This window comes from Ictidomys tridecemlineatus, chromosome 11 (genome assembly GCF_052094955.1).
Source record: "Ictidomys tridecemlineatus isolate mIctTri1 chromosome 11, mIctTri1.hap1, whole genome shotgun sequence".
NCBI classification, from domain to species: domain Eukaryota; kingdom Metazoa; phylum Chordata; class Mammalia; order Rodentia; family Sciuridae; genus Ictidomys; species Ictidomys tridecemlineatus.
In genome coordinates, this window is record NC_135487.1 from 6,338,767 (window position 1) to 6,362,965 (window position 24,199).

The window sequence follows — 24,199 nt, forward strand, 5'->3', positions numbered from 1 at the left end:
AGCAAATCACAATCTTACCTTATTGGCATAAAACAACAAAAATAATTCTCTTCCATAGTCATGGAAGTCCAAAATCCAAAGTTCTAAATTCAGGTTGCCTTTTTCTCAAGGAAAGCCACCTGCTCTCCTTGATTCATGACCCCCATGCTCCATTTTCAAAGCCATCAGTGGCCAGGCGTGGTGGCACACGCTTGTAATCCCAGTGGCTTAGGAGGCTGAGGCAAGAAGATTGCGAGTTCAAAGCCACCCTTAGCAAAGGCGAGGTACTTAGCAACTCGGTGCGACCCTTTCTCTAAATAAAATACAGAATAGGGCTGGGGATATGGCTCCAGTGGTCAAGCGCCCTGAGTTCAATTCCTGGCACCCCCACCAGAAAAAAGTCTGGGCATATGGCTCTGTGGTAGAGAACCTCTGGGGTCAATCCCCACTACAAAAAAAAAAAAAAAAAAAACTGTGAATTTAAATATACTTAAATGTTAAAAAAAATATGTCTGAGAGTCAGTGAAATGGTAAAAATGAATAGATGAAAATGGATATGCATTTTTTTTTTCATTTGACCGTTAATCTTTAATTTCAGAACTGTAGAAGATTTGAAAAATAATGAAAGCCAGTGGAAAGATTCTCCGCTGGCAACTAGACACCGAGAAATGCTGAAGCGCTGTAAAACTCAGCTTAAGGTTTGTATAGTTAATTGGAATAATTATAGACCAGCCTTATAATAGTCATTTTCCTACCAGAATATATGTTTTCAGTAAGTAGTTTAGTGTCCTTAGGTTTTTCTTAATTATTCTTTTTCCTCAAGATAAAATAGGACATTTTAAAACATGTTGATACCTTTCACATGTCTACATGTAATTACAGATCGTGCACATGCGCCTGCAGTTCAGCCCTCGCACTTTCCCTCCCTCGTGTCCCTGCCATGCTGCCTCCGCACAGGTCCTCCACAGCACAGGCAGGATCCGTGGGAATGGAAGATCTCTTTCCTTTGTACCTCACTCTTCATTTTTAATGGAAAACAGTCTGTTGTGTGGAACGTGAAGATAGATGGAAATATTCCTGCTCGTGAGACTGAGCTAAAAACGAGTGCTGGTCGGGCATTGTTGCACATGCCTATAACCCCAGCTTCAAGGGAGCCTGAGGCAGGAAGATCGCCAGTTCCAGGCCAGCCTCAGCAAATTAGTGAGACCCTGTCTCAAAAAGGGCTAGGGAGGTAGCCCAGTGGTGGGGCACTGGCCTAGCATGTGCACAGTCCTGGGTTCAATTCTCAGTACTGAAGAAGGAAAAAGAATACTGGCCAGCCTAGGATAGGGAAAACTAAATAGCAAATTTATTCATTTTTTTTTTGTATGCTCATATTTGGATTATAAATCTGAATGTTAGCTGGTCATGCTAACATGCTAAATAGGATGAAACGTGGAATCAACCTGTCTTTGGTTTCTGGTACATGTTAAGATTTCAGTGTTTCATTTGCTAATAGACTAGACCACTTCAAGAGGCAGCATAAACCAGGGCCTCTCTGGGGTCTGAAGCAGTCCACAGATGAGTTTCGATGAGGTGTCACTAAATTGTTTAAATCTGTGCGTCAGTGTGCGCATGCATGTGTGTTTTCACAAAAGTCCCTGGAGGAGGGATGGTATTCTTGGACAGGCATTTTGCCTGAGGGCAGCTCACAAGTGGTGGTGCTGGAGTTCTGATGTGGATTTGTGTGGCTTTTTCCACTAACTGTCCTGACACCTGCAGGGCCTCCCTGTCGAACCCTCCCCTAACCCCGTTATTCCAACTCTGTAATAACTAATCTTGAGCCCTAACTGTGAGCTGGACTTTGTGCTCAGTGGTTTGCATGGCCTACCTTGTGTTTTTCTCAGGAAAAAGAAAGATTTTGCTGCACAACCAGCAACCGGTAGCTAGATAGAGAGGCAGTTCTTCAAGCTCTAGAACCTAGATTTCCCACATCCTGGTCCCATTCCCTGCCCAGTCACACTGCAGGCCTCAGCTCCTGACTAATGTATGGCTGGGGGCACACCTACTTCCACAGAAACTGGTACGGTGCAAGGCCTGTGCTGACGCTGGCTTACTTGACGAGAGCTTCCTGAGAAGATGTCTGAATTTTTATGGCCTTCTTATTCAGCTGCTGCTCCGCATCCTGGACCCTGCATATCCCGAGTGAGTGTGCTCTTTCCTCTTTGCCTCGTCTCTACTTGTCTGGGCTGTGTCGTCTTCACTGTTCGCAGAGGTGGTTACTGAAGTCAAAACCTTACTCTACCAAGAATTCACTACCCAGTCTGCAGATTATCTTTACACAGACTGTGACATTGGTCAACATTAATAAGTGTTTTGCCTGTAATTAGTTACAGCCGAAGGTGAACATCAGCACCTTTTTTTTTCTTTAACTTTGACAATATTTTTTTAAGTTTGCTATAAAATTTTTAATTAATGGGAAAAGAAATCTGTAGGGCTGGGGCTATAGCTCGGTGGCAGAGCACTTGCCTAGCATGCGTGAGGTACTGGGTTCAGTCCTTAGCACCACATAAAAATAAAAAAAATAAAGACATTCTGTCCCCTACAACTACAAAAAAAAAGAAAGAAAGAAAAAAAAAAAAGAAATCTGTAAACTTGAAGCAAAATGCTGGCAATAGCAGGGTGTTAGCTCCTCCTAAGTGCTAGGTCCAGGAAAATGTCCACCTAGTCCAGAGAGCAAGCCAAGATGGCATCAGTCATCTTTGTTATCAACCAGAATCTCTCAATAGCTATTTTTATTTCATTTATTATTATTTTATGTTATTACAAAGTCTCTGTGTCACCATTGTGATAAAACTTGCCCAGCCTCTCTTCCGGAGAAAAATGTTATGTAAAATACATTCGTGGCTCTGTTGGCTCAAACAGTTTGAGTTACACAAATGTCACCAAATGTGTCCTTGTAATTTCCTTCCCGTTGTATTTACTGCATTAATTTTTTAAAATATTTTTTTATTTGTTGGCAGTTCTTTGTTTTATTTACTTATTTTTATGTGGTGCTGAGGATTGAACCCAGTGCCTTACACATGCTAGGCAAGCGCTATGCCACTGAACCACAACCCCAGCCCTACTGCATTAATTTTAACAAGATATCAAGATCAGGGGAAACATTTCATACCCCCTGGTGTATAACCAGTATCTTCATTATTCCCTGTTCATTTTGGTTGTGGTCTTCGCCTCTGTACTTTTACATAGTTGTATTATAGAATGAAAGGTTTTCCCAAAAAATAAAGTATATATTTAATGGTAATGTAATATTCCTTAATTAATGCTAATGTTGTGTTTCTCAGAATTTGGTATGCTGTGATTTCATTCTGCCAATTATGCTTTTCTTTTCTTTTTGACAGCATAACACTGCCTTTAAATTCAGATGTCCCCAAGGTATTTGCAGCATTGCCTGAGTTTTATGTAGAAGATATTGCTGAATTTTTATTTTTTATTGTACAGTAAGTGACTTTGACTTGTTATATATTTCTAATATGTTTTTATGCATACTTAATTTGTTTGTGATATTATGAATTATGTTGCAGGTGTCCAGTTTAAACTTGAAATTTTTTGGGACTGTTTTTAACAGAATACTGCCTAGGGACTGGAAAGATAAATCAACCACTGCATCAGCAGGTCCATACCAGTCAGTAATGAACATCTCAAGAGATTCTTAGCACCTCATATAAGTAAATAAATAAAGTAAAGGTTCATCAACAACTTTTAAAAAAAAAAAAAAAAAAGTAAAGTGGGCTGTGGCTTTGGCTCAGTGGTAGAGCACTTGCCTAGTACATGTGAGGCACTGAGTTCCATCCTTAGCACCACATAAAAATAAATAACATAAAGATTTTTTAAAAGACAAAATGGTAAGTGTAGTATACTCAGTATGGGGGCAGGGAATGATTAAAGTATACATAGATAAACAGTCACAAAACATAAATTATGAAAGTTTTCAGCCTGGTGTGATAGGACATTCCTAGAGGCTGAAGCAGGAGGATCTCAAGTTTGAGGCAATACTCAACAATTCAGTGAGACCTTGTCTCAAAAATAAAAAAGGATGGGGATGTGAAAGAGTACTCCTGGGTTCAACCCCAAGAAACAAAAAATAAATAGAAAAATCCAAAATTAGTATAAATGATTTTAAGAAAAAAAAATGTAACAGCCACTTTAAACTTAGCAAGCTAAAGGGAACTGAGTGTCTTTACTCCTGTTTATCCCTCACCCCTAGTGACACAAGTTGATTCCATAGACTCACTTCTTGCCCTTCCTCCCTCTATTCAGATACTCTCCTCAGGTGCTTTATGAGCCCTGCACTCAGGATATTGTGATGTTCCTTGTTGTGATGTTGTGCAACCAGAACTACATCCGAAATCCATACCTCGTGGCCAAACTGGTAGAAGTCATGTTTATGACCAATCCTGCTGTTCAACCACGAACCCAAAAGTTTTTTGAAATGATTGAGAACCATCCTCTCTCCACCAAGTTGCTGGTACCTTCCCTGATGAAATTCTACACAGGTAGGTTCCTGAGTGTGTGTTGTAGCACAGAAGAGCGGGCTTGGGTAAGGTCACCTATGCCAGTAAGTGAAGTTACTCTAAATTGGTCCCCTCAGACCCTGCCAACCTACTGCATGTGGAGCATTTGCTGTTGCTTCTTTTTCTTGCAGAGCATTTGAAATATTACACTGACCATTCTGCATCGTATTCTCTGATATGTAGCAGGCCTAGTTTGGTATCAGTTCTCCAAGTTGGTTATTTTTAATCTGAGTTAAAGTTCCTGGTTTATTTTAGCTGTGATCTTAACAGCATTGGTTTTATAGCACCTCCCTGTAATTCAGTTTCCAAAGTGTGGGAAAAATAGTGATCTTGTTAAAAATGCCCATCCTTAGAGATGGAGTATATCTCTTGCCCACCATGCACAAGGCCCTGGGTTCCAGCCCCAGCACCACACACACACCCACACACACACACACACACACACACACACACACACAAAGTATCCTTGACCCCACTCTAACCAGTGAAGTCAGGATTTCTGAGAGCCTCTGGGAACCTTCCCTCATTCATTAATTTGAGAAGTTTACCAGGTACCTACCATTTGCCAGGCCCAGTTCTTGGTGCTGGGTTATCCTGCAAACAGTAGAGAACTTGAGACACTCCACAAGGACACCCTCTTCTGGCTGAATTGTACTCTTAATTTTTGAATTTTTAATTTGACTTTTGATCTGTTATGTAGGAGACCTATTCATCTTTACTCTGGCAAGGGCACAAATTTGTACAAGTGGACCAGTTTCCTGCCAGTTTGTGAATTTCTCAGGAAGCAAGTATTCTTATTTGCTTTCTTATCTTCTGTTGCCCTCAGCGTATTCTTGGCAGGTCTTTGGCATTTCGAAGACCACACTCCCCATGCCATTACAAGAAACTCAGGCAGCCCAAGAGCACGCCCCCTTACTGATCCCAGCAGCAACTAGTTTAAGTTCCCTATTCTCCTGGACAGTCATCCTTGCCTTCAACCAAGACCTGTTCCTGCTCTCTTGGGGCCATGCCATCATCTGTCTCCACTTAAGAGAGCTCTAAGAATTTGTCCACGTGCCTTTCCCTTTGTCACTATTATTTTGTGGCATCTGGTAAGAGTCTCTTGCCTTCTTCCTTTTCTACTTATACCCTCTTAAATCTAAAGCCAAGCACACCACCCAGGGATGTCTGGTCAGTATCCTTTCTTTGTTAACAGCAGAGGACACCCCAGGGTTAAAGCCTTATTTAGCGAAAGTCCTTGTCTTCACCTCTTGGCCCTGGTGGGAACAAACACAGATCGTTGAGGTACAAAGAGTATATGCAGGATAGGACCTTGTGTGATGCTTGTACATGGCAGGCTTAGGAAATTGAATAAGTAAACATTTCTTAAAATAATAATGACATACCTCTTTTTACCTACCAACTTTATTTTTTAAGCTAGAAATTACAGAGAAATAATGTGCAAAAACCTATTTTATCTCCCTGTAACCACTGTGTAAAATCGGTGCTGTGAAACTTATGAAAATGTAAGTTGGTAAATCCTTTGAGCTGTGAAAGATGGTGCAGGCCTGTAATCCCAGTAACTGAACCTGAGGCAGGTGGATAGCAAGTTTGAGGCCACCATGGGTAACACTGGAACACCCAGTCTCAAAAATTTCAAAAACAATAAAAAATAAAGGTCTGGAGACTTAGCTAAGGGGTATAGTGTCCCTGGTATAGTCCCCAACCTACGAAAAAAAGACTTTCTGGAAGGCTGTTTGGTAGTCCACACCAAGAGCCTTATTATTTTTTTTTTAAATTTTTTAATTTTCAGTGGACACAACATCTTTTTTTTGATGTGGTGCTGAGGTCTGAACCCAGGCTGCACCCACGCCAGGCGAGCGCACTACTGCTTGAGCCAAATCCCCAGCCCCCCCCCCCCCCCCGGCTTTTTTTCTTAATGTAAGTCAGGGACTAGCCAGGAAAATAGAATTATACCAACAACTTTAATAGAATTTAATGGAGGCAACTGATCTACATATTGGAGGACTGACTCAGCAAAACAGTACCACTGGGGTACAGGTTCAGGAAGCAGCCATCAAAGAACTTAGCTATGAGAACAAGGGTTTCAACAATGTGAGGATCTCTGAGGGTGTTCAAGGTTGCTAATAGCTGGAGAGCTGGGATGGAGAACTGACCTTGACAGGAACAGCAAAAACCTTGTCTCTACTTCAGTTTTCCAGTTCTCCAAAAGCACCCCCTACTGGCAACCCAAACAGGGTCCAGTAGCAAAGGTAAACTTCTGCGGAGTCCCAGCCCTTGAATCTCAAAGCAAATCTGAAAAGAGGATTTAGAGCTGAGGGACCACAGCAGGATGACCAGCATATCCTCCTACTTGTAAATTTAATTTCTAGTAGTTTATGCTAGAGGAATGCTTCTAAATGTATATTTGTATTAATCAATGAGAGTGTTCACCACAGTATTATTTATAATGCAGTGAAATGAAAAATAATGTGCTATTCACATCAAGGGGTAAACAAAAAGTAAAGAAAATGCCAAGTAATGACAAAGAACACCCACATTTTTGTACAAATATGTGTAATACAAAACAGCAGGAAGAACATATATCAAGGTATAATGGTGAATTGGTTTATTTATTTATTTATTTTTTGTGGTGCTGGGAATTGAACCCAGGGCATGCAAGGCAAGCACTGTACCAACTGAGCTATATTCCCAGCCCATGAATTGGTTATTTTTGAAAAAGAGAATTATGAATAGTTTTTTTTTTAATATTTTCAGTTGCAATGAACACAATGCCTTAGCTATAATTCCCAGCCCTGAATAATTTTCTATTTTTAAAAATTAAACCAAGGGCTGGGGATGTGGCTCAAGCGGTAGCGTGCTCACCTGACATGCCCAGGTTCGATCCTCAGCACCACATACAAATAAAGATGTGTCCGCTGAAAACTAAAAAAAAATAAAATTGGGCTGGGGATGTGGCTCAAGCGGTAGTGCGTTCGCCTGGCATGCGTGCGGCCCGGGTTGGATCCTCAGCACCACATACAAACAAAGATGTTATGCCTGCCAAAAACTAAAAAATAAATATTAAAAAATTCTCTCTCTCTCTCTCTCTTAAAAATAAATGAATAAATAAATATTTTAAAATTCTTTTAAAAATTAAACTAAAAAATAATTATGAGGGCCAGATTTATAGCACAGTGGTAGAGTGCTTGCCTAGCATATGTGAGGCACTGGGTTCAATCCTCAGCACTGCATAAAAATAAATAAGTACATAAATAAATAAAATAAAGGACCATCAACAACTAAAAAAAAAATTTTAAGGGTGTAGGGTTATGGCTCAGCGGTAGAGTGCTCACCTTGCACATGCAAGGCCCAGGGTTTGATTCTCAGCACCATATAAAAATAAATTAATTAATAAAGTTTAAATTTTTTTCAAATAATAATTACAAATAGTTTTATTGCCTTTTCTTTTTTTATTATCTGAACTTCTTAGTTCTACAGTAAACATATATTTTTAATAATAAATACAAAAAAAATAGTTAAAGGCATTTAGTGCTTGCTTATTTAGTATCCTGGGCCTGTCATCATGCACCAAGATAGAGTGTGTGTGTGTTGGCATTTGAGTACCAGGGCTGGGTCTCTGGCCTATGGGACTGGTGAGCCCTCAGCCAGTCTCCCAGGAGCCACTGGGTGGGTGTTGTTCTCTCTTTTCCCCTTTGTGGTGGGGCAGTGTGCCCTCTGGCCTGGACCACCTCTGTACTAAGGGATAGATGATACCTGACCTAATAATAGTGCACTCACCCAGTATGCACTAATCCTTTCACTTAATCCGCATAGCAGTCCTAAAGAGAGGCACTATAAATATCTCCATTTAACAAATGAGGAAACTGAAGCTTAGAAAGATCAAGAAGCTTGCTGAAGGTCATTAGCTAGCAAGTGGCAGCAACCTCAGCAGTTGGACTGAGCACAGGTGTGCTTGCCACTCTTCTGTTCTCCCAGCCACCAAGAGCCCTGTAGGTGGCCCTCACAGACCCTGTCCCAGGCCCCTTGGATTCCCTGTTAAGAGCTGCTGATGAGGTCTGGGCCCTGAAGGTGTGTGATTCTCAGGCGTCAATCATAGTTGCTCTGCCAGGTCCAGCCATGGAATAAGCTCCTTGGTGCCACACAGAGAGTCTTCTAGCTTGGAAAATGCTTATGCTCTGATTTTTGTTTCAAATATAAAATTAGTTTTAAAAGAAGAGTAGTTATTGTATCACAATAGTCTGAACTTAAGAAAGAACTCTGGGGACTGGGAAGAACATTGATAAAGTAAGACCTATTTCCAGACTCTTCCCTTCCTCAAAGCAGAGCTGAATGGTAAGTCCAGCATGGCCAGAGTGGACTCTGTCACTGGTTCAGCAGATGCTTAACACATCCCTGCCACCTCAGATCAGAGTCTTGTTGGGAAGCAGATGCTGGACAGATAAGGAAGAGACCTGGAGTCAGCATTGGAAGAGATGGGCTACTGTGGGAGCCTGGGAAGGTCTCTGAGAAGATGATTTTGGAGGGACATTAAAAATGAGACAAGGCTGGGGTTGTGGCTCAGCGGTAGAGCGCTTGCCTCACATGCAAGCACCACATAAAAGTAAATAAATAAAATAAAGATATGTGTCCATCTACAACTAAAAAAAATATTAAAAAGAGAGAGAGAGAAGCAGAAGCTGTAAGTTCTCAGCCACAGTGTGGCAGGCAAAGGGGACAGCAGATGTGAAGGACTTGAGGCCTTGGTGGCAATGTTATCAAGAAAGAACAAGAAAACCTACAAGAGGCTCAGGATGAAGATCTTGAAGTCAACAGGAGTCAAGGTCACTTAAAGACTCCTAGAACTTGGGAATTAGAGCTTTGGCTGGTATGATTGTAAGGGAAATATAGGAATAAATAAAAAAATACTGAAAGAAGTATGTTGCTGGGTGATAATTAAGGGATAGTTGCTTAGCCTCTGTTTCTTTGAAATAGATTCCAGACAGTAGAGGCAGTCTTAGATGGTAGAGGCCCTGTGCCAGCCCCCATGTGTCTCTTGCGGGCTCTGCTTAAATCACTTCTCCATACTTTTGGCCACACTTTTCCACAATAAAATGGCACTAGTGAAGACCAGTGTGTAGACATTTTCTTTTTAGCAATATTTTTAATGTTCCACTTTAATACTAAGAAATGTCTTTTGGGGGCCTGGGGTCATGGCTCGGGGGTAGAGAGCTTGCCTCAGGTGTGTGAGGCCCTGAGCTTGATTCTCAGCACCACATATAAATGAAGGAATTTAAAACATGATTGGGCTTAAATGTTATTGAACTCAAACCATAGTTTTGTTTGATTGTCTTCAGTTTTCACTTATTAATATATTATGATATATTAGTTTTTCATAGTCTCCCTTTGACATTTGGATTATTTATATTTGTTCTTTAATAAAAATGATTCTTTGGGCTGGAGTTGTGGCTCAGAGGTAAAGCACTCACCTAGCATGCATGAAGCACTGGATTTGATCCTCATTACCATATTAAATAAAATAAAATAAAGGTATTGTGTCCACCTACAACTAGAAAATAAATATTTTTTTAAAAAAATGGTATTTTGCCCTGGGGCTGGGGGGTAGCTTGGTGATAGAGCACTTGCCTAGCAAGCTCAAGGCCTATTCCATGGGGTGCGGGGGAGAACCTCCTTCATGTCCTTAGAAGTCAGTCTTTGAACTGCTTGTGTGCATTTCCTTTAAGTAGAATTTGTGGGTCAGCAGAATGTTGATGGTCTATGCTGTTTTGCCAGTTGCCTTTAGAGGGTTCGTGTCACCATTCACTCACCAGCATGTACACTGTCCTGTGTCCCTAGATCCTCTCCTCCGCTCCGTCTTGTCATTTTTGTAATGTCTGCCAATTTGATAGGTTAAAAATGGTAACTTAATTTAATTTACTTTTTTTTATAATGTCTTTGTTGAGTTAGGGGACCTGACACAGTCCCCTTTTTAAAATTTGTAATGAATTCTGGAATTTCTCAGGCTGAAGTGGTTTGCCCTTGACTTATATAATCAAGTTTGATTTTTGTTCCATTTTAATAGATCCAGGGATGTTGATAAATGGTAAATGAACAATGAGTACATGAAGGATTAACTGTGTTTTTCTCTACTTTATCTTGGAAATGCACATAGCCAGCATTGATGCATGCCTGTAATCCCAGCATCTTGGGAGGCTGAGACCCAAGCTTGAGTTCAGCCTCAACAATTTAGCCCTAAGCAATTTAGGCCCTGTCTCCAAATAAAAAATTCAAAGGGCAAGGAATGTGGCTCAGTGGTAAAGTGTCCCTGGGTTCAGTCCCCAGGCGCGCCCCCCCCCCCCCACACACACACCAAAGAAGTACATACCTGTAATCCCAGTGGCTCAGGAGGCTGGGACAGAAGGATCGCAAGTTCAGAGCCAGCCTCAGCAAAAGTGAGGCACTAAGCAAATCATTGAGACCCTGTCTCTAAATAAATACAAAATTGAGCAGGGGATGTGGCTCAGTGGTCAAGTGCCCCTGAGTTCAATCCCTAGTACCCACCCCCCCCCCCGAAAAAAAAGAGTAAAAGAAAATGTGCCTGAAACAAAATATATATAAAATAATAGGCACCTTTAATAGGTGCGTGTCCTTCAATAAAATTTATCCCAATTTTCCACTTGGGATGTGCATTTGAAGTGCTATGGAATTTCTAATTTTAAATTTCTAATTTAAAATTGGGGGTATGATAATTCAGTTTTTGGTCATTGATGATTAGATAACCATCTGAATGATGCCTGTTTCCCTAGCCCATTTCTTAAATATCCTCTTATTGCCAGACCTTTATTGTGAAACTTTTGTCTTTAAGACCAGCTTATAGGGCTGGGGTTGTGGGCTTAGTGGTAGAGCACTCATCTGGCATGTGCGAGACCCTGGGTTCCATCCTCAGCATACATAAATAAAATAAAGGTATTGTTTTTAACTACTTCTAAAAAATAAATATTTTTTTAAAAAAGACCAGCTTATAATCTCTTTCTTGCTTACATGCAAAATATAGGCAAGATTTTACCACATCTCTGATTCTGCAGATCTATCCCTCCATGTTATTGTTGTGGCAGTAACTGCATTTGGAAAGATGAGAAAGGACGTGTTACTTAATCTTTTGTTTTTCTTCTGTAGATGTTGAGCATACTGGAGCCACCAGTGAGTTCTATGACAAGTTCACGATTCGCTATCACATTAGCACCATTTTTAAAAGCCTTTGGCAAAACATAGCTCACCATGGCACCTTTATGGAGGAATTCAAGTGAGTATTGGGCCCCTGATGTCACAGCTTGCTCTCTTGCAAATCACAGGGCTGCAGCTGAAAAGCTTTCACAGTTGGGTTGCTGTTGGCTGCTGGTTTCAGCCTCATTTTATCCCAGGTGCTATTCGATGTGGGTAGACTTATCTACCTGTCTGCACTTACAAGGTAATGCTGAGTTCTGGATTTGTCAACATCTTTTGGGAGCAGTTTACATAAAGAAACACATATAAATTTGTATGTGTTCAGTGTTTTTTGATATTTCTCTGATTACAGAGCATACTGAAGGTAGAATGAAGAAAGATCATACTGTATTCTTGAATATGATGTCAAGCTTTGGAGTCAGAAATGTTAGGAAGGCTTTAGATTTAGAAGCAGGATAGGGATGTCATTAGAGGTGTCATTCTCAGTAGTAAGGCCCTAAACCTTGGTTAAGGACTTTTCATCAAGTGTGGTGGTACACATGTAATCCCAGTGACTCAGGAGTCTAGCAGGAAGATTACAAGTTTGAGGCCAGCCTCAGCCAAGAACTTAGTAAGACCCTAAGCAACTTAGCCAGACCCTGTCTCAAAAAGGGGAGCTAGGGTTATGGCTCAGAGGTAGAACACTCATCTCTCATGTGTGAGGCCCTGGGTTCGATCTTCAGCACCACATAAAAATAAATAAGTAAAATAAAGATTGTGTCCATCTACAACTAAAAAATAAATTAATTAAAAGGACTGGGGATTTGGCTCAATGGTAAAATGTTCTTGGGTTCAGTTTCTCTGGTTCAAAATAAATGTTGGTGGGGGGGGTCCTGAATTTCTTAAATCCAGGCAGTAGAAATTCCATCTAAGTTATCTGTCAGTGCTTTAAAAAGATAAGTGAAGGGTGCTGCATCTGTGGCTCAGTGGTAAAGTGCTTACCTAGCACATGTGAGGCACTGGATTTGATCCTCCGCAAAACATAAAAACAAACAAACAAATAAATGAAGTATTGTGACCATCTATAACTAAAAAAAGAAAAAGAAGATAGGTGAAGATGTTGAATTGCTGAACTTCAAAAGAAAATGTATCCCACCTACTTGGGTCTTTTGTAACCCTTGTTTTAAATCTTTGATCAAGTCTTGATACCCCTTGTTACCTGAGTGAGCAGGCAGTAGTGCATGTATTACCAGCTGAGTAACCATTAGTTGGGTAACTTTCCAGAAGAGATTAAGTGAATTCATTATTTCCATGAACTGCTCTTGTAGTCAGTTATATTCCAACAAAAGCCTGGTGTGAGCTTAAAGAGGAGACGGCTCCTGGCTTAATCAGCATGATGCTCACTGGGAGTACATGCTCTGGACTCACCACAGTCCTGAGATGGGGCCTCCTATCCACTGATTTGCACAGTCGTAGGCCCTGAAGTGAAGCTTCTGTTTTCTTTGCTCATCTGGCAGTTGCCATCTTAACAGGCAGGCCAGCTATTTCATTGACCAACTAGTTCCTCTCTTTGTTGGAACATGGTCTGCAGAACAGTCCTTTGCCTGGAAGCTTCAGGTTCTGTAAAGCAAGTTTGTGTCTTGCCATAACAGTATCATAAGGTCCAACTTTTCTTCAGTATGTCTTTTTTGTGACGAGGAATGACTTTGTCAGTTCTCTTGTCTGCTCTGTACAGGTGATTATTTGTGCTTTCCTTATACTATGGTGAGTGTGAGCACATTTCCATTTCTAGTCTAAAAGAGTGTCTTCTCTACTTAAAGACACTGAGCACATGAGCCAGGGCAAGCTGGTAAACCTGCTCTCTAGAGGGAGATGGCAGCATTTGCTGGTGTGAATGTGTCCTCTGTTGTTGAGTTTAAGATTTCAAGGGAAGCAGCTCACAAAATTCATAAGTTGGCTCTCATGAGCCATTCACAGTGCTCCAGGATGCCACTAAAATGAGCTTATCAGGATTAATTAAAAAGTATAATGGAATCTAAAAAGAGAGGCTTGGTAGTACTTGGACTTCACTGTCCCTGAGCTGTGCCCATGCCGCAGACTCACAGGTGGCGAGCTCAGCACTCGGTGGAGGGAGCTACGCTTTCTCTGGAACCTGCTGGACTTAATGAGCATGCTCCATCTCATTCCTTTTCAGTTCTGGGAAGCAGTTTGTTCGCTATATAAACATGCTGATAAACGACACGACATTCTTGCTGGATGAAAGTCTGGAGTCCCTGAAGCGGATCCACGAGGTGCAAGAAGAGATGAAAAACAAAGAACAGTGGGCCCAGTTGCCGCGGGTGAGTACACAGTCCTGGGCCCTTAGAGGCTGCAGTCCGCCTTGGACACAGAGGTGCTCTGCTTAGGGTGGCCTCTCGGGCTGTCAGGTGACCCCAAGCCTCACTGCCAGGATTTTCCTTTCCGTGGGTTCCATGAAATTGTACCCTAGGAGAAAACTAAAAAATGAGTTGAGAAGCTTTTCACAGTGCATCTTCAAAACCTTCTCTGCCTTTTTAATTTTGAAGCACTTCTTAGAGACAAGCTTTTATTGTCAGTATATTAAGATTTATGGAAGTGACTAGGAAATGAATCTCTAGATTTCTGTCTCTGGACAAGAATTCGATTTGTTCATATAGTCTTCTCCAGACAACTAAATCACTCAGGTTTCTTGTGGAGGTTTTCTTTGAATCAATCTTAGTTTTTATATTTAGTTATTAATAGAAAGAAAGAATACTTGTTTGCCAAGTTTCACACTGTGCTGGTAACAGTACACTGTCCCCTCCTGATATGATTGCGGCCATTTCAGTGGTTCCTGGGTCAGTTACTGGGCCCTTGACAGCTGCTGGTGACTTCAGACATGGGTTAGTTCCAAATAACTGCTTTATAAGGGGTCCTCCTGCCGCACAGTGGGTACTGCTTCCTGTCTGCTTAAGACAACGGATACTATTGATTTTTCTGTTTAGTGGATGAAAGGGGACACAAATAGTCCCTAATAATCACTATTTCAGAAATAATTTTCTTTGACTTTGAAGTTAGGTGCTACCTCCCACCTCCCTGGCTGCTCCTGCTCATCTCTGCAACCTCTGAGTGAGGGTCCCTCCTGCTCTCAGCCTCAGGCTTCTCTGCCTCCACTCTTGCTGCTGGGTTAGCATTTCTCAGGGAGGGTTTTGGTTAGAATTTTAAGCATAGTGGAGTTTGGTATAAGAGTGAATTGTTTTTGTGGTGAGAGACTGTCCTTTACATATAGAACATTTACCATGTCCGGTTCCTGTCCATTTAGCATCGGTGATGTACACTCCTACCCCCAGTCGTCATAGCCAGTACCCCCACATGTAACTTGATGCCCCAGTTGAAAAACCACTGCCAGTTGATCTCATCTATTCCAGGGTGTTGAATAAAAACTCCCAAAAATATCTCCTCATCTCAGCTGTCTCCTGACTGGGCTGTGCAGCCAAGGTTGGCTTCCCTTATGAGCAGGTAGCCTAATACATACCTCAAACCCAACTTCTCCCTGACTGAACTTCAGTGTCCTGTAAATTTCAATTAAGTCTGCCCAACCTCCACAGCTGGGACTTTCCCTCTGCTAGTTGCTCAGGCTCGACACTTCAGCACTGTCTTCCATTCTTCCACCCCCCTCTCAGAAGATTCTTCTAGGTACTCTCTTAAACTATCTCATGGACTGGGGCTGTAGGTCAGTGGAAGAGCCTGTGCCCAGCATCTGAGAGGCAAGAGTTCCTTTCCTTACACCATTAAAAACACACACATGGGGGGTCGTGGCTCAGTGGTAGAGCACTTGCCTAGCATGTGTGAGGCATTGGGTTCAATTCTTAGCACCACATATAAATAAGCGAAAATAATAAAGGTCCATCAACATCTAAAAAAAATTTAAAAATAATTATTTGGCATAAACTGTAATAAACAGATACGCTACAAACACACACACACACACACACACGGGAGATGGAGACACTGGGTTTGTGGCTCAGTGTTAGAGACCTTGCCTAGTACGTGTGGGGCACTGAGTTCAATCCTGAGCACCCCATAAAATTAAATAAATAAGATAAAGGTATTGTGTCCATCTTCAACTAAAAAAAAAGATTTTTAACACACACACACACACACACCTGGGCACAGTGGTGCATGCCTGTAATACCAGTGGCTTGGGAGGCTAAGACGGGAGGATTGCGAGTTCAAAGCCAGCTTCAGCAACAGTGAGGCTCTAAGCAACTCAGTGAGGCCCTGTCTCTAAATACAATACAAAATAGGGCTAGAGATGTGGTTGAGGGCCCCTGAGTTCAATCCCTGTTGCAAAAAAAAAAGACACATACTCACATACATACATAATGTGTGTGTACCCCCATTCTGTGACCACTTCCCACCACCTCCAGACCACCCCCATGTCTTGCCTGTGTTATTGCAGGAGCCTGCTCTTGGTCTCCCAGCCTCCACCCTTGCCCATGTCTCTACCAGAGGGATGCTACTAAAATCTGTCAGCACAGTACCGCTGATTCAGCTGTGGGTGTGGCCTGCAGGGCATAGCACCTTTCTGCCCTCTTCTCCCCACACTGTCCCCTCCACCCCCTGCACCCCAGCCACACTGGCCTCTATCCTTGCACTGGCGGCTCCTCCACCGCAGTGATGTTTCACCAGACTTTTGCTGACTCACTTCCTTCGAGGAGTCCCATAGGTTAAATCACCCCCCAGAGAGATGATCGCCCTTTCCAGAATAGCATCCACAGAGCCCAGTGTCACTCTCCCTCACCCACTGCCACTTTTTGCTATCACTGTCAGAGTTGAGTTTCTGTGGGGTGTTGGTTTATTAAGCAAAGTCTCCCTAAGGGACTCAAAGCTCCTGGAGGATGCAGAGCCCCCCTGGGCCTGTGCTGTGCTTCTCACAGGGCACCAGAGGCCCAGCCTCTAGAGGCATCTACATGGTACTCAGATGAATGTTTGAGACCCCCCAGACCCTCATAGAGTGTCGGATTGCACCTAGCTTCTCTTTCATTTTTTTCTGAATGGGCTCATCTGTGACCAGGGAGTAGTGCATAGGCCCCATGCCTTGCTGCAGGATCTCCACCAGGGATGACAAATTCTGACCCCAGAGAGTGCTCCCTGAGTGACATTAGCTGTTCCAGCTGTTTTCCCCTCCCCCCATGAGAAAAGGCCTCTGGGCAGATGTAAAACTTTAAGTTAGGGATAATGCGACTACTCACGAGCTCAGTTCCCCTCATTTCCCAACCCAGGCAGAACCAAGGGAGAAAGATGGTGCCAGAGGCAAGCATGCTGACACCATGAAGGGGTGACAGCCTGTCGGTCGAAAGAAAATTCAGAAAGCTGGGCCACCCACAGGCACTTGGTGCAAGGGCAGAATGATAGGCCTCATGGCAGAGTGCATCGCCTGTTTTTAAAATAGCAATGACTAAGTAAAAGTTTTTATTAAGAGAAATGAACTGGGCTGGGGATGTGGCTCAAGCGTTCACCTGGCATGTGTGTGGCCCGGCTTCGATCTTCAGCACCACATACAAACAAAGATCTTGTGTACACCGAGAACTAAAATAAATATTAAAAATTCTCTCTCTCTCTCTCTCTCTCTCTCTCTCTCTCTCTCTCTCTCTCTCTCTCAAAAAAAAAAAAAAAAGAGAGAGAGAAATGAACTACCCTTTTATAGCACCAGTTTGTACCAGGTGCCATGTTATAGTCACTTAACTCATCCTCCATGGAAATTGAGACACTTTTTTTATCATTGAGAAAACAGAGGAAACTCAAGAGAGTTAAGGAAAGTGCCAAGTTTGAGGAGGAGCTCTGTGGTAGAACCCATCCTTAGCACACACAGCCCTGGGTTGATCCCCAGCACTAAGCAAAAAAGTCCCCAGGCCACCTGTATGGTTGTTACACTGAGAGGAGTCCACCTCAGCTCTCTGCAGTTTGCTGGGGGTGGGGGTGGGGGTTGTTACCTTACCCCTGAGCATGTTGGCTCTGCAGCCACTTTTCCAGTTATGAGATGACTGTGTTTTTCCTTTGCACTTGGCGTGTTAGTGAGCTGATGACTGGTTCTGAGATTTTTTTGGCACCTGCTTGATGTTTCCTAGGATCAGCAGCAGGCCCGGCAGTCTCAGCTTGCTCAGGATGAGCGTGTTTCACGCTCTTATCTGGCCCTGGCGACAGAAACCGTGGACATGTTCCATATCCTCACGAAGCAGGTCCAGAAGCCGTTCCTCAGACCAGTGAGTAGAAGCTGTGGGGTGTTTGTTTTTATCTGTTGGCCCCCACATCCAGACCTTAGCACTTAAAACTTGTTGCAGTTGTTGAAATTCTGGAAATGTTAGCATCACAGTCACCAATACATGAAGTTCTGTTGCTGATTTTATTCCCATTTATGTTAATTGATACACACAGATACCCTGCTGTTAGACTCTAGTGAAGATCTTTGATGTTACTACACCTTCTGCAAATGATTCCAAGGTGACTTTGTTCACTTTCTGCTTAGACAGTACATTGGTTTGTTGGTACTGAAGTTATGACATTTTTATCATTATTGATTACTCTTTGTGTAGGAAAATGTTAGGTAACGTAAAATTGGAATACATTAAGTAGAATCATTGATAATATGTAAGTTCTTTGGTTCTTGTAGATATAGCTTTGTCACATTCAAGAAGCCGAAGAGCTGGATGCAGTGGTGCACGTTTGTAATCACAGTGACTCAGGCAGAAGAAGCAGGAAGACTGCAAGTTTGAGGCTATCCTTGGCAATTTAGTGAGACACTGTCTCAAAACTTAAAAAGGGCTGAGATGTAGCTCAGTGGTGGAGCACCCCTGATTCAGTCCCCAGTAGCCCAAAAATAAATAAATAAATTTTAAAAAATAAAAAGAAGCCACAAACTCCGTGGGATGTCGCTAAAGAGTAGAGAATATGCTTAGCATGCAAGAGGCCCTGAGTTTCATCCCCAAAACCCCAAAAAAGGAAGGAGAAGCAGCAGCAGCAGCAGCAGCCAAAGACTAATTAGAACCACAAATAAGTTGTTTTTGTTTGTTTCCTATTTATTTATTTATTTTTGTGGAGACAGGATCTTACTAAGTTGCCTAGTGCCTCACTGAATTGCTAAGTCTGAGTTTAAACTTGTGATCCTCCTGCCTCAGCTTCCCAGGTTGCTGGGATTACAGTTGTGTACCACCACACCAGGCTTTCTGAATTTGGAGTGTTTCTTATTTTCATAATTAAAAGCATGAATTTAAAGAGAAGACTTTTTTTGGTATTTGTCATCAGCCCTCAACATTCCATTAATTACCAGAATTTTCATATAAGAAATGGGAATTAAAGACATATGAATGTAAAGCTAAACTTCTTTAGCATGTGCCACGCAGCACACTTAAGAGAGTCTTTGAGGGCTAAACCAGCCACTGAAGTAGGAGTTTTTGGTCCTTCTCACTTATCTCAACAGCATTAATTGTTGTATCATCCTGTGATTTCCTAGGAACTTGGACCCCGATTGGCTGCAATGCTGAACTTCAATCTTCAGCAACTCTGTGGCCCAAAGTGCCGTGACCTGAAAGTTGAAAATCCAGAGAAATATGGCTTTGAACCAAAGAAGCTTTTGGACCAGCTGACAGATATTTACTTGCAGCTGGACTGTGCCCGGTTTGCTAAAGCCATTGCTGATGACCAGGTTAGTGCCAAGGGAGCAAGACCATTTTTCAGGGTCCTGGGGTTCAGGCTGCTGAGTTGGGCATTTCAATCACTTCTCAGTTCTTCTCCTGGCAGACCCTGCCCAATTACATTTCCGTCTGTCCTTTGGATTCTCCCACTCCCAGTGAAGAAAGGTGATGGTCATCATGGATTGACAAGTTTTTAGTACCTAAGTGTGAATAACGGCCCCAGTGGCTGGGAAACATGTCAGGTGTAAGAGGAGATGAATTGCTTGTGTTCCTTAGGGAGTAAAGACCAGACCCGGCTCCCTGATCCTCCCGAGGTTGAGTTCTTCCCTCACCTTATTCAACAGCACATTAAATTCCCAAGAGCCAGATTTTCTCACAGAATCCAGATCTTCCCAGTCTCCTGCTATAGTGCTGCCATGCCTTCATGATCTGGGTCTGGAATTGCTCATGGTTATCTCTGGACTCCTCCCTTTCCTGCATTCCTGTGCCCCCTGGAATTAGATCTGGGTTGTGTGTATTTTTAGGGTACTGGGGATTGCCATGCTCGGCAAGCGCTCTGCCACTGAGCTGCCTCCCCAGACCTTTTCATTTTTTATTGTGAGATAGGGTCTCATTAAATTGGCCTGGTTGGCCTTAAACTTGTCATCCTCCTGCCTCAGCCTCCAGAGATTCTGAGCATATGCCACTGCGCCTGATTCAGGTATGCTTTGCTCCTCCACAGCCATCCGTTTAGTCTAAGCTCCTGCTCTGAAGCCTTCTTGTGTGATATGCAGTCGCCTCCCTCTGAGCTCTGCTCCCTGTGTTTGCAGCGCTCACTCACTGCTGCAGTGAACCCCTCCTCTGTTTCACTCACTCGGTCCTCGCAGAACTCAGTGATGTGGGGTCTCTATGAGCAAACGGAGGCTCAGAGAGGCGGAATTGCCTGTGCAAGTGCACAGAGCTCTGGTGGGATGGAGGTGCAGTTTGCCTCCTGGTGTCTGGCCCTGAACACATTGTCCTCTCAGCTTCCTGCTTTCATTGCCCAGAGAGGGCCTTGCTTGCTTCTGTGCCTCCACCTTTCTCACACCCCTTTTCCAGAATTTCTCACTTCACAGGTTACCCATTCGGAAGGTTCTTTACCCATCTCTCACCCCTAATGGGTGCTTTTTTTTTTTTAAGCTTTTTTGAGTTATAATTTACATACGTGGGTGCTTTTTATTATAAACAAGGGAAATAGCCTCGACAGAGTACCTATAATGGGGGAAAATGTGTGTCTAAAGCAGTTTTTTTCATAAAAAGTGGTGGTAAATGAAAGGGTTTGAAAATTGTAGTTATTTGGGGAAATGTTAAAATATGTACTGTTTTTCTAGCCTATGACTATATAATAGCACACATATTCAGGAATGGTGGATAGATAGTCTATAGTGAGGACAGGGAAGTGGAAGTACCTCCTTCGGTAGACTGCGCAGCTGGATGGCAGCTGGCCTCTCCTGCATAGCCGGCTGATGGCAGTGAAGCATCCCCCGCTGCTCGCTACCACGAAGGGGGCAGGGGCATTTGGAGTGCCCTGTTCTCCGTGGGTCTTGCCGTGGCTACAGTTTAAGGTAGTCAGGAAGCCTTCAGTCAGATGAGCAGGCATGTCCAGCAAGGCTGCAGACAAGGGGGAGCCACAGAAGAGCCTCTCGATCCTGTCCTGGTGACAACAGCAGCTCCACCCTGCCTGCCAGTGCCAGGGATCGTGGTGGCATCCTCTGCTGGCAACGGCTGGAGTGTGGTTAGTGGATTCTTCACCGTGGCACACCAGTCTCCCCTGCCCCTGGTCTAAAGAGCCCTGACCTTCAGACCTGTGAAGGAGCCAGCTGCTGTGACACAAGCCTATAATCCCAGCAGCCCGGAAGGCTGAGGCAAGAGGATCACAGGTTCAAAGCCAGCCTCAGCAATTTAGGGAGATCCTATCTCAAAAGTTTAAAAATGAGTTGAGGATATGACTTAGTGGTTAAGCACCCCTGCATTGAATCCCCAGTACCCAAAAAACAGACCTGTGAAAGAGACTTTCCTGGGGCTGGGGATGTGGCTCAAGCGGTAGCGCGCTTGCCTGGCATGCGTGCGACCCGGGTTCGATCCTCAGCACCACATACCAACAAAGATGTTGTGTCCGTCAAGAACTAAAAAATAAATATTAAAAATTCTCTCTCTCTCTCTCTCTCTCTCTCTCTCTCTCTCTCTCTCTCTCTAAAAAAAAAAAGAGAGACTTTCCCTACCAATAACATGTGGAGCAAAAACACTTTTTTTTTCTTTCTTTTTTTTTTTGTTACTGGGAATTGAATCTATTCATCTTTTATTTACTTATGTTTTGTACTAGGAACGAACTCAGGGGTTCCTTGCCACTGAACCATGTCCCTAGCCCTTTTTAAAATTTTTTTCTTATTTTGAAACAGGGTCTCACTAAGTTGCCCAGGCTGGACTCAAAGTTGGTATCCTCCCAAGTCCTTGGGATTAGGTGGGAGCCACTGTGCCCAGCTGAAAAAAAAAAAAAAAAAAACCCACACACGTTTTCAGTAGTGTCTTTGCTTTCTTTTACAGAGTATTGTTTGTGCTGCCAGTTGAGCATTTTCTGTTTACAGTGGCCTTAAGGTGATTAGAGTCCTGCCTGTTTGGTTATTTTATTTCATTTTATTCTTTTTTGGGTGCTGGGGATTAAACCCAGGGTTGCTCTATAACTGAGCCACATCCTCAGCCCTATTTATTTATTTATTTATTTATTTATTTTTTTATTTTTTGAAGAGAGAGTGAGAGAGGAGAGAGAGAGAGAGAGAGAATTTTTAATATTTTTTTTTTTTTTTTTTAGTTCTCGGCGGACACAACATCTTTGTTGGTATGTGGTGCTGAGGATCGAACCCGGGCCGCACGCATGCCAGGCGAGCGCGCTACCGCTTGAGCCACATCCCCAGCCCCCTATTTATTTTGAGACAGGGTCTCACTTAATTTTTTTGCTGAGGCTGGCCTGGAACTAGGATCCTCCTGACTCAGCCCATGAGTTGCTGGGATCACAGGTGTGCATCCCAGTACTCTGCTACTTGCTGGTTTCATCTGAGGGTTTTCAGGACTGGGATAGGAGTATTGAGCGCTCAGAGGAATTAGAGGAGAGGCAGCAGAATTCCATTTTCTCCTTCAGAAGAAATCATCATAGTTGGCTTTGCTTTGCTTTGCTATGTCTTGTTTTCACGGAGAACAAAAAAAGAAAAAAATGACATCTTTACAAGGAAAAAGTTAAGAGTCTTCCTTTCCTTTCCTACATCAGGAAAGGGCTAAAGACCAGGTGCAGGAGGTTGATAAAGTTGCAGGGATGAAGAGCCCCTGGGCTCTGTACTACTGAGAAGTGGCATTTAGTAGTTGGTCCCTGGAACTGAGAGAACCCAGGATAGGGAGATCTGAGGGGAACTCAGGTGGCATTGATGACCACACCTGACCGTCCTTTCATGGGCAGATCCAGTTCCACAGATTGCTTTCCAGCATTCATGGAGCATTAGTACACTGTTCCCAGGGAAAAGTAAAATAACCCATCTCAAGTTGCACATCTCCCAGGCAAGCTCCTTCTCTAACCTACCAGAATATTGAGCCTTCTTATTGTAAATTTAGTGCTTCGTTTTCTTGTTCAAGTTTTTCTTTCTTTCCTTTAAGGTAAAAGTCCCATAATATAAATTAACTATGTTAAAGTGTACAATTAGATGGTGTATAATGCATTCACAGTGGTATGCAACTACCATCTCTGTTCCAGAACATTATTATCACCCCAAAAGGAACACCTGTACCCATTAAGCAGTCACTCTCCATTCACCCAGCAACCATAATTCTGGGTTCTGTCTCTATTTTATCTGTGTTTGGATTTACCTATTCTGGACATTTCATATATAAACAGAATCATGTGGTACATAACTTGTGTGTGTTTCTTCCTGGATTTAATACTGGTTTTGAGTGGTTGGGGTGTAGCTCAGTGATAGAAAGCACTTAGCATACATGAGGTCCTGGGTTTCATCCCCAGCAATAATAAAAATAAATGGATTAAATAGGTAAATAATGTTTTTGAGGTTCATCCATATTATGAATGTTTCAGCACTTCATTCCTTTTTATTGCTGAATATTTCATCTGTTAATGAACATTTGGTTGTTCCTCCTTCTGGCTATTATGAATAATGCTTCTATAAACATTCATGTAAGTATTTATTTGAATACCTGTTTTAGAGGGGGATACTGGGGATTGAACTAAGGGGACTTGACCACTGAGCCATATCCCCAGGCCTATTTTATATTTTATTTAGAGACAGAGTCTCACTGAGTTCCTTGATTACCTGTTTTCTGGTCTCCCGGATGCCCAGGAGTGGAGTGGCTGACCATAGACAATTCCGTGATTAGCTTTTGAAGGCCCACACCGACTTCCACAGCTGCTGCATTGTTACCTTCCCCCTAGCAGTGTACAGGTCTTCAGATTTCTCCACATCCTCACTGACACTTGTTAATTTTTGGTTAACAAACTTGTGTAGCCATCCTCATGGAAGCAAAGTGGTATTTCATTGTGATTTTGATTTCTCTTTCCCTAATGAGAAACACTGTTGAACACCTTTTTATGTGCTTTCTGGACATTCATATATTTTCTTGGAAGAAATGTCTGTTCAAGTCCTTTGCTTATTTTTAATTGGACACTTTGTTGTTTCTTGTTGAGTTGAAAGAATTTTTTGTGTATTCAGGACAGTAGATCCTTATCTGATGTATGAGTTGCAGGTATTGTTGTTTTAATTTTGTAACTATTCTATA

The 24,199-nt window shown here is 42.7% G+C and overlaps 1 protein-coding gene across 6 annotated transcripts in view; it reads left to right on the top strand.

The window, feature by feature from the left end:
• Window positions 1–24,199, top strand: part of Ube4b (ubiquitination factor E4B) — a 115,387-nt gene that overhangs the window by 86,113 nt on the left and 5,075 nt on the right. For all 6 annotated transcript variants that reach the window (XM_078025245.1, XM_021732851.3, XM_005334764.5 and 3 more), the window contains 8 exons: window positions 578–677; window positions 2,036–2,163; window positions 3,363–3,461; window positions 4,282–4,517; window positions 11,691–11,817; window positions 13,912–14,056; window positions 17,846–17,980; window positions 19,228–19,419. In XM_078025245.1, the coding sequence (XP_077881371.1) occupies window positions 578–677; window positions 2,036–2,163; window positions 3,363–3,461; window positions 4,282–4,517; window positions 11,691–11,817; window positions 13,912–14,056; window positions 17,846–17,980; window positions 19,228–19,419 (1,162 nt within the window). The remainder of the gene's footprint in view (window positions 1–577; window positions 678–2,035; window positions 2,164–3,362; window positions 3,462–4,281; window positions 4,518–11,690; window positions 11,818–13,911; window positions 14,057–17,845; window positions 17,981–19,227; window positions 19,420–24,199) is intronic.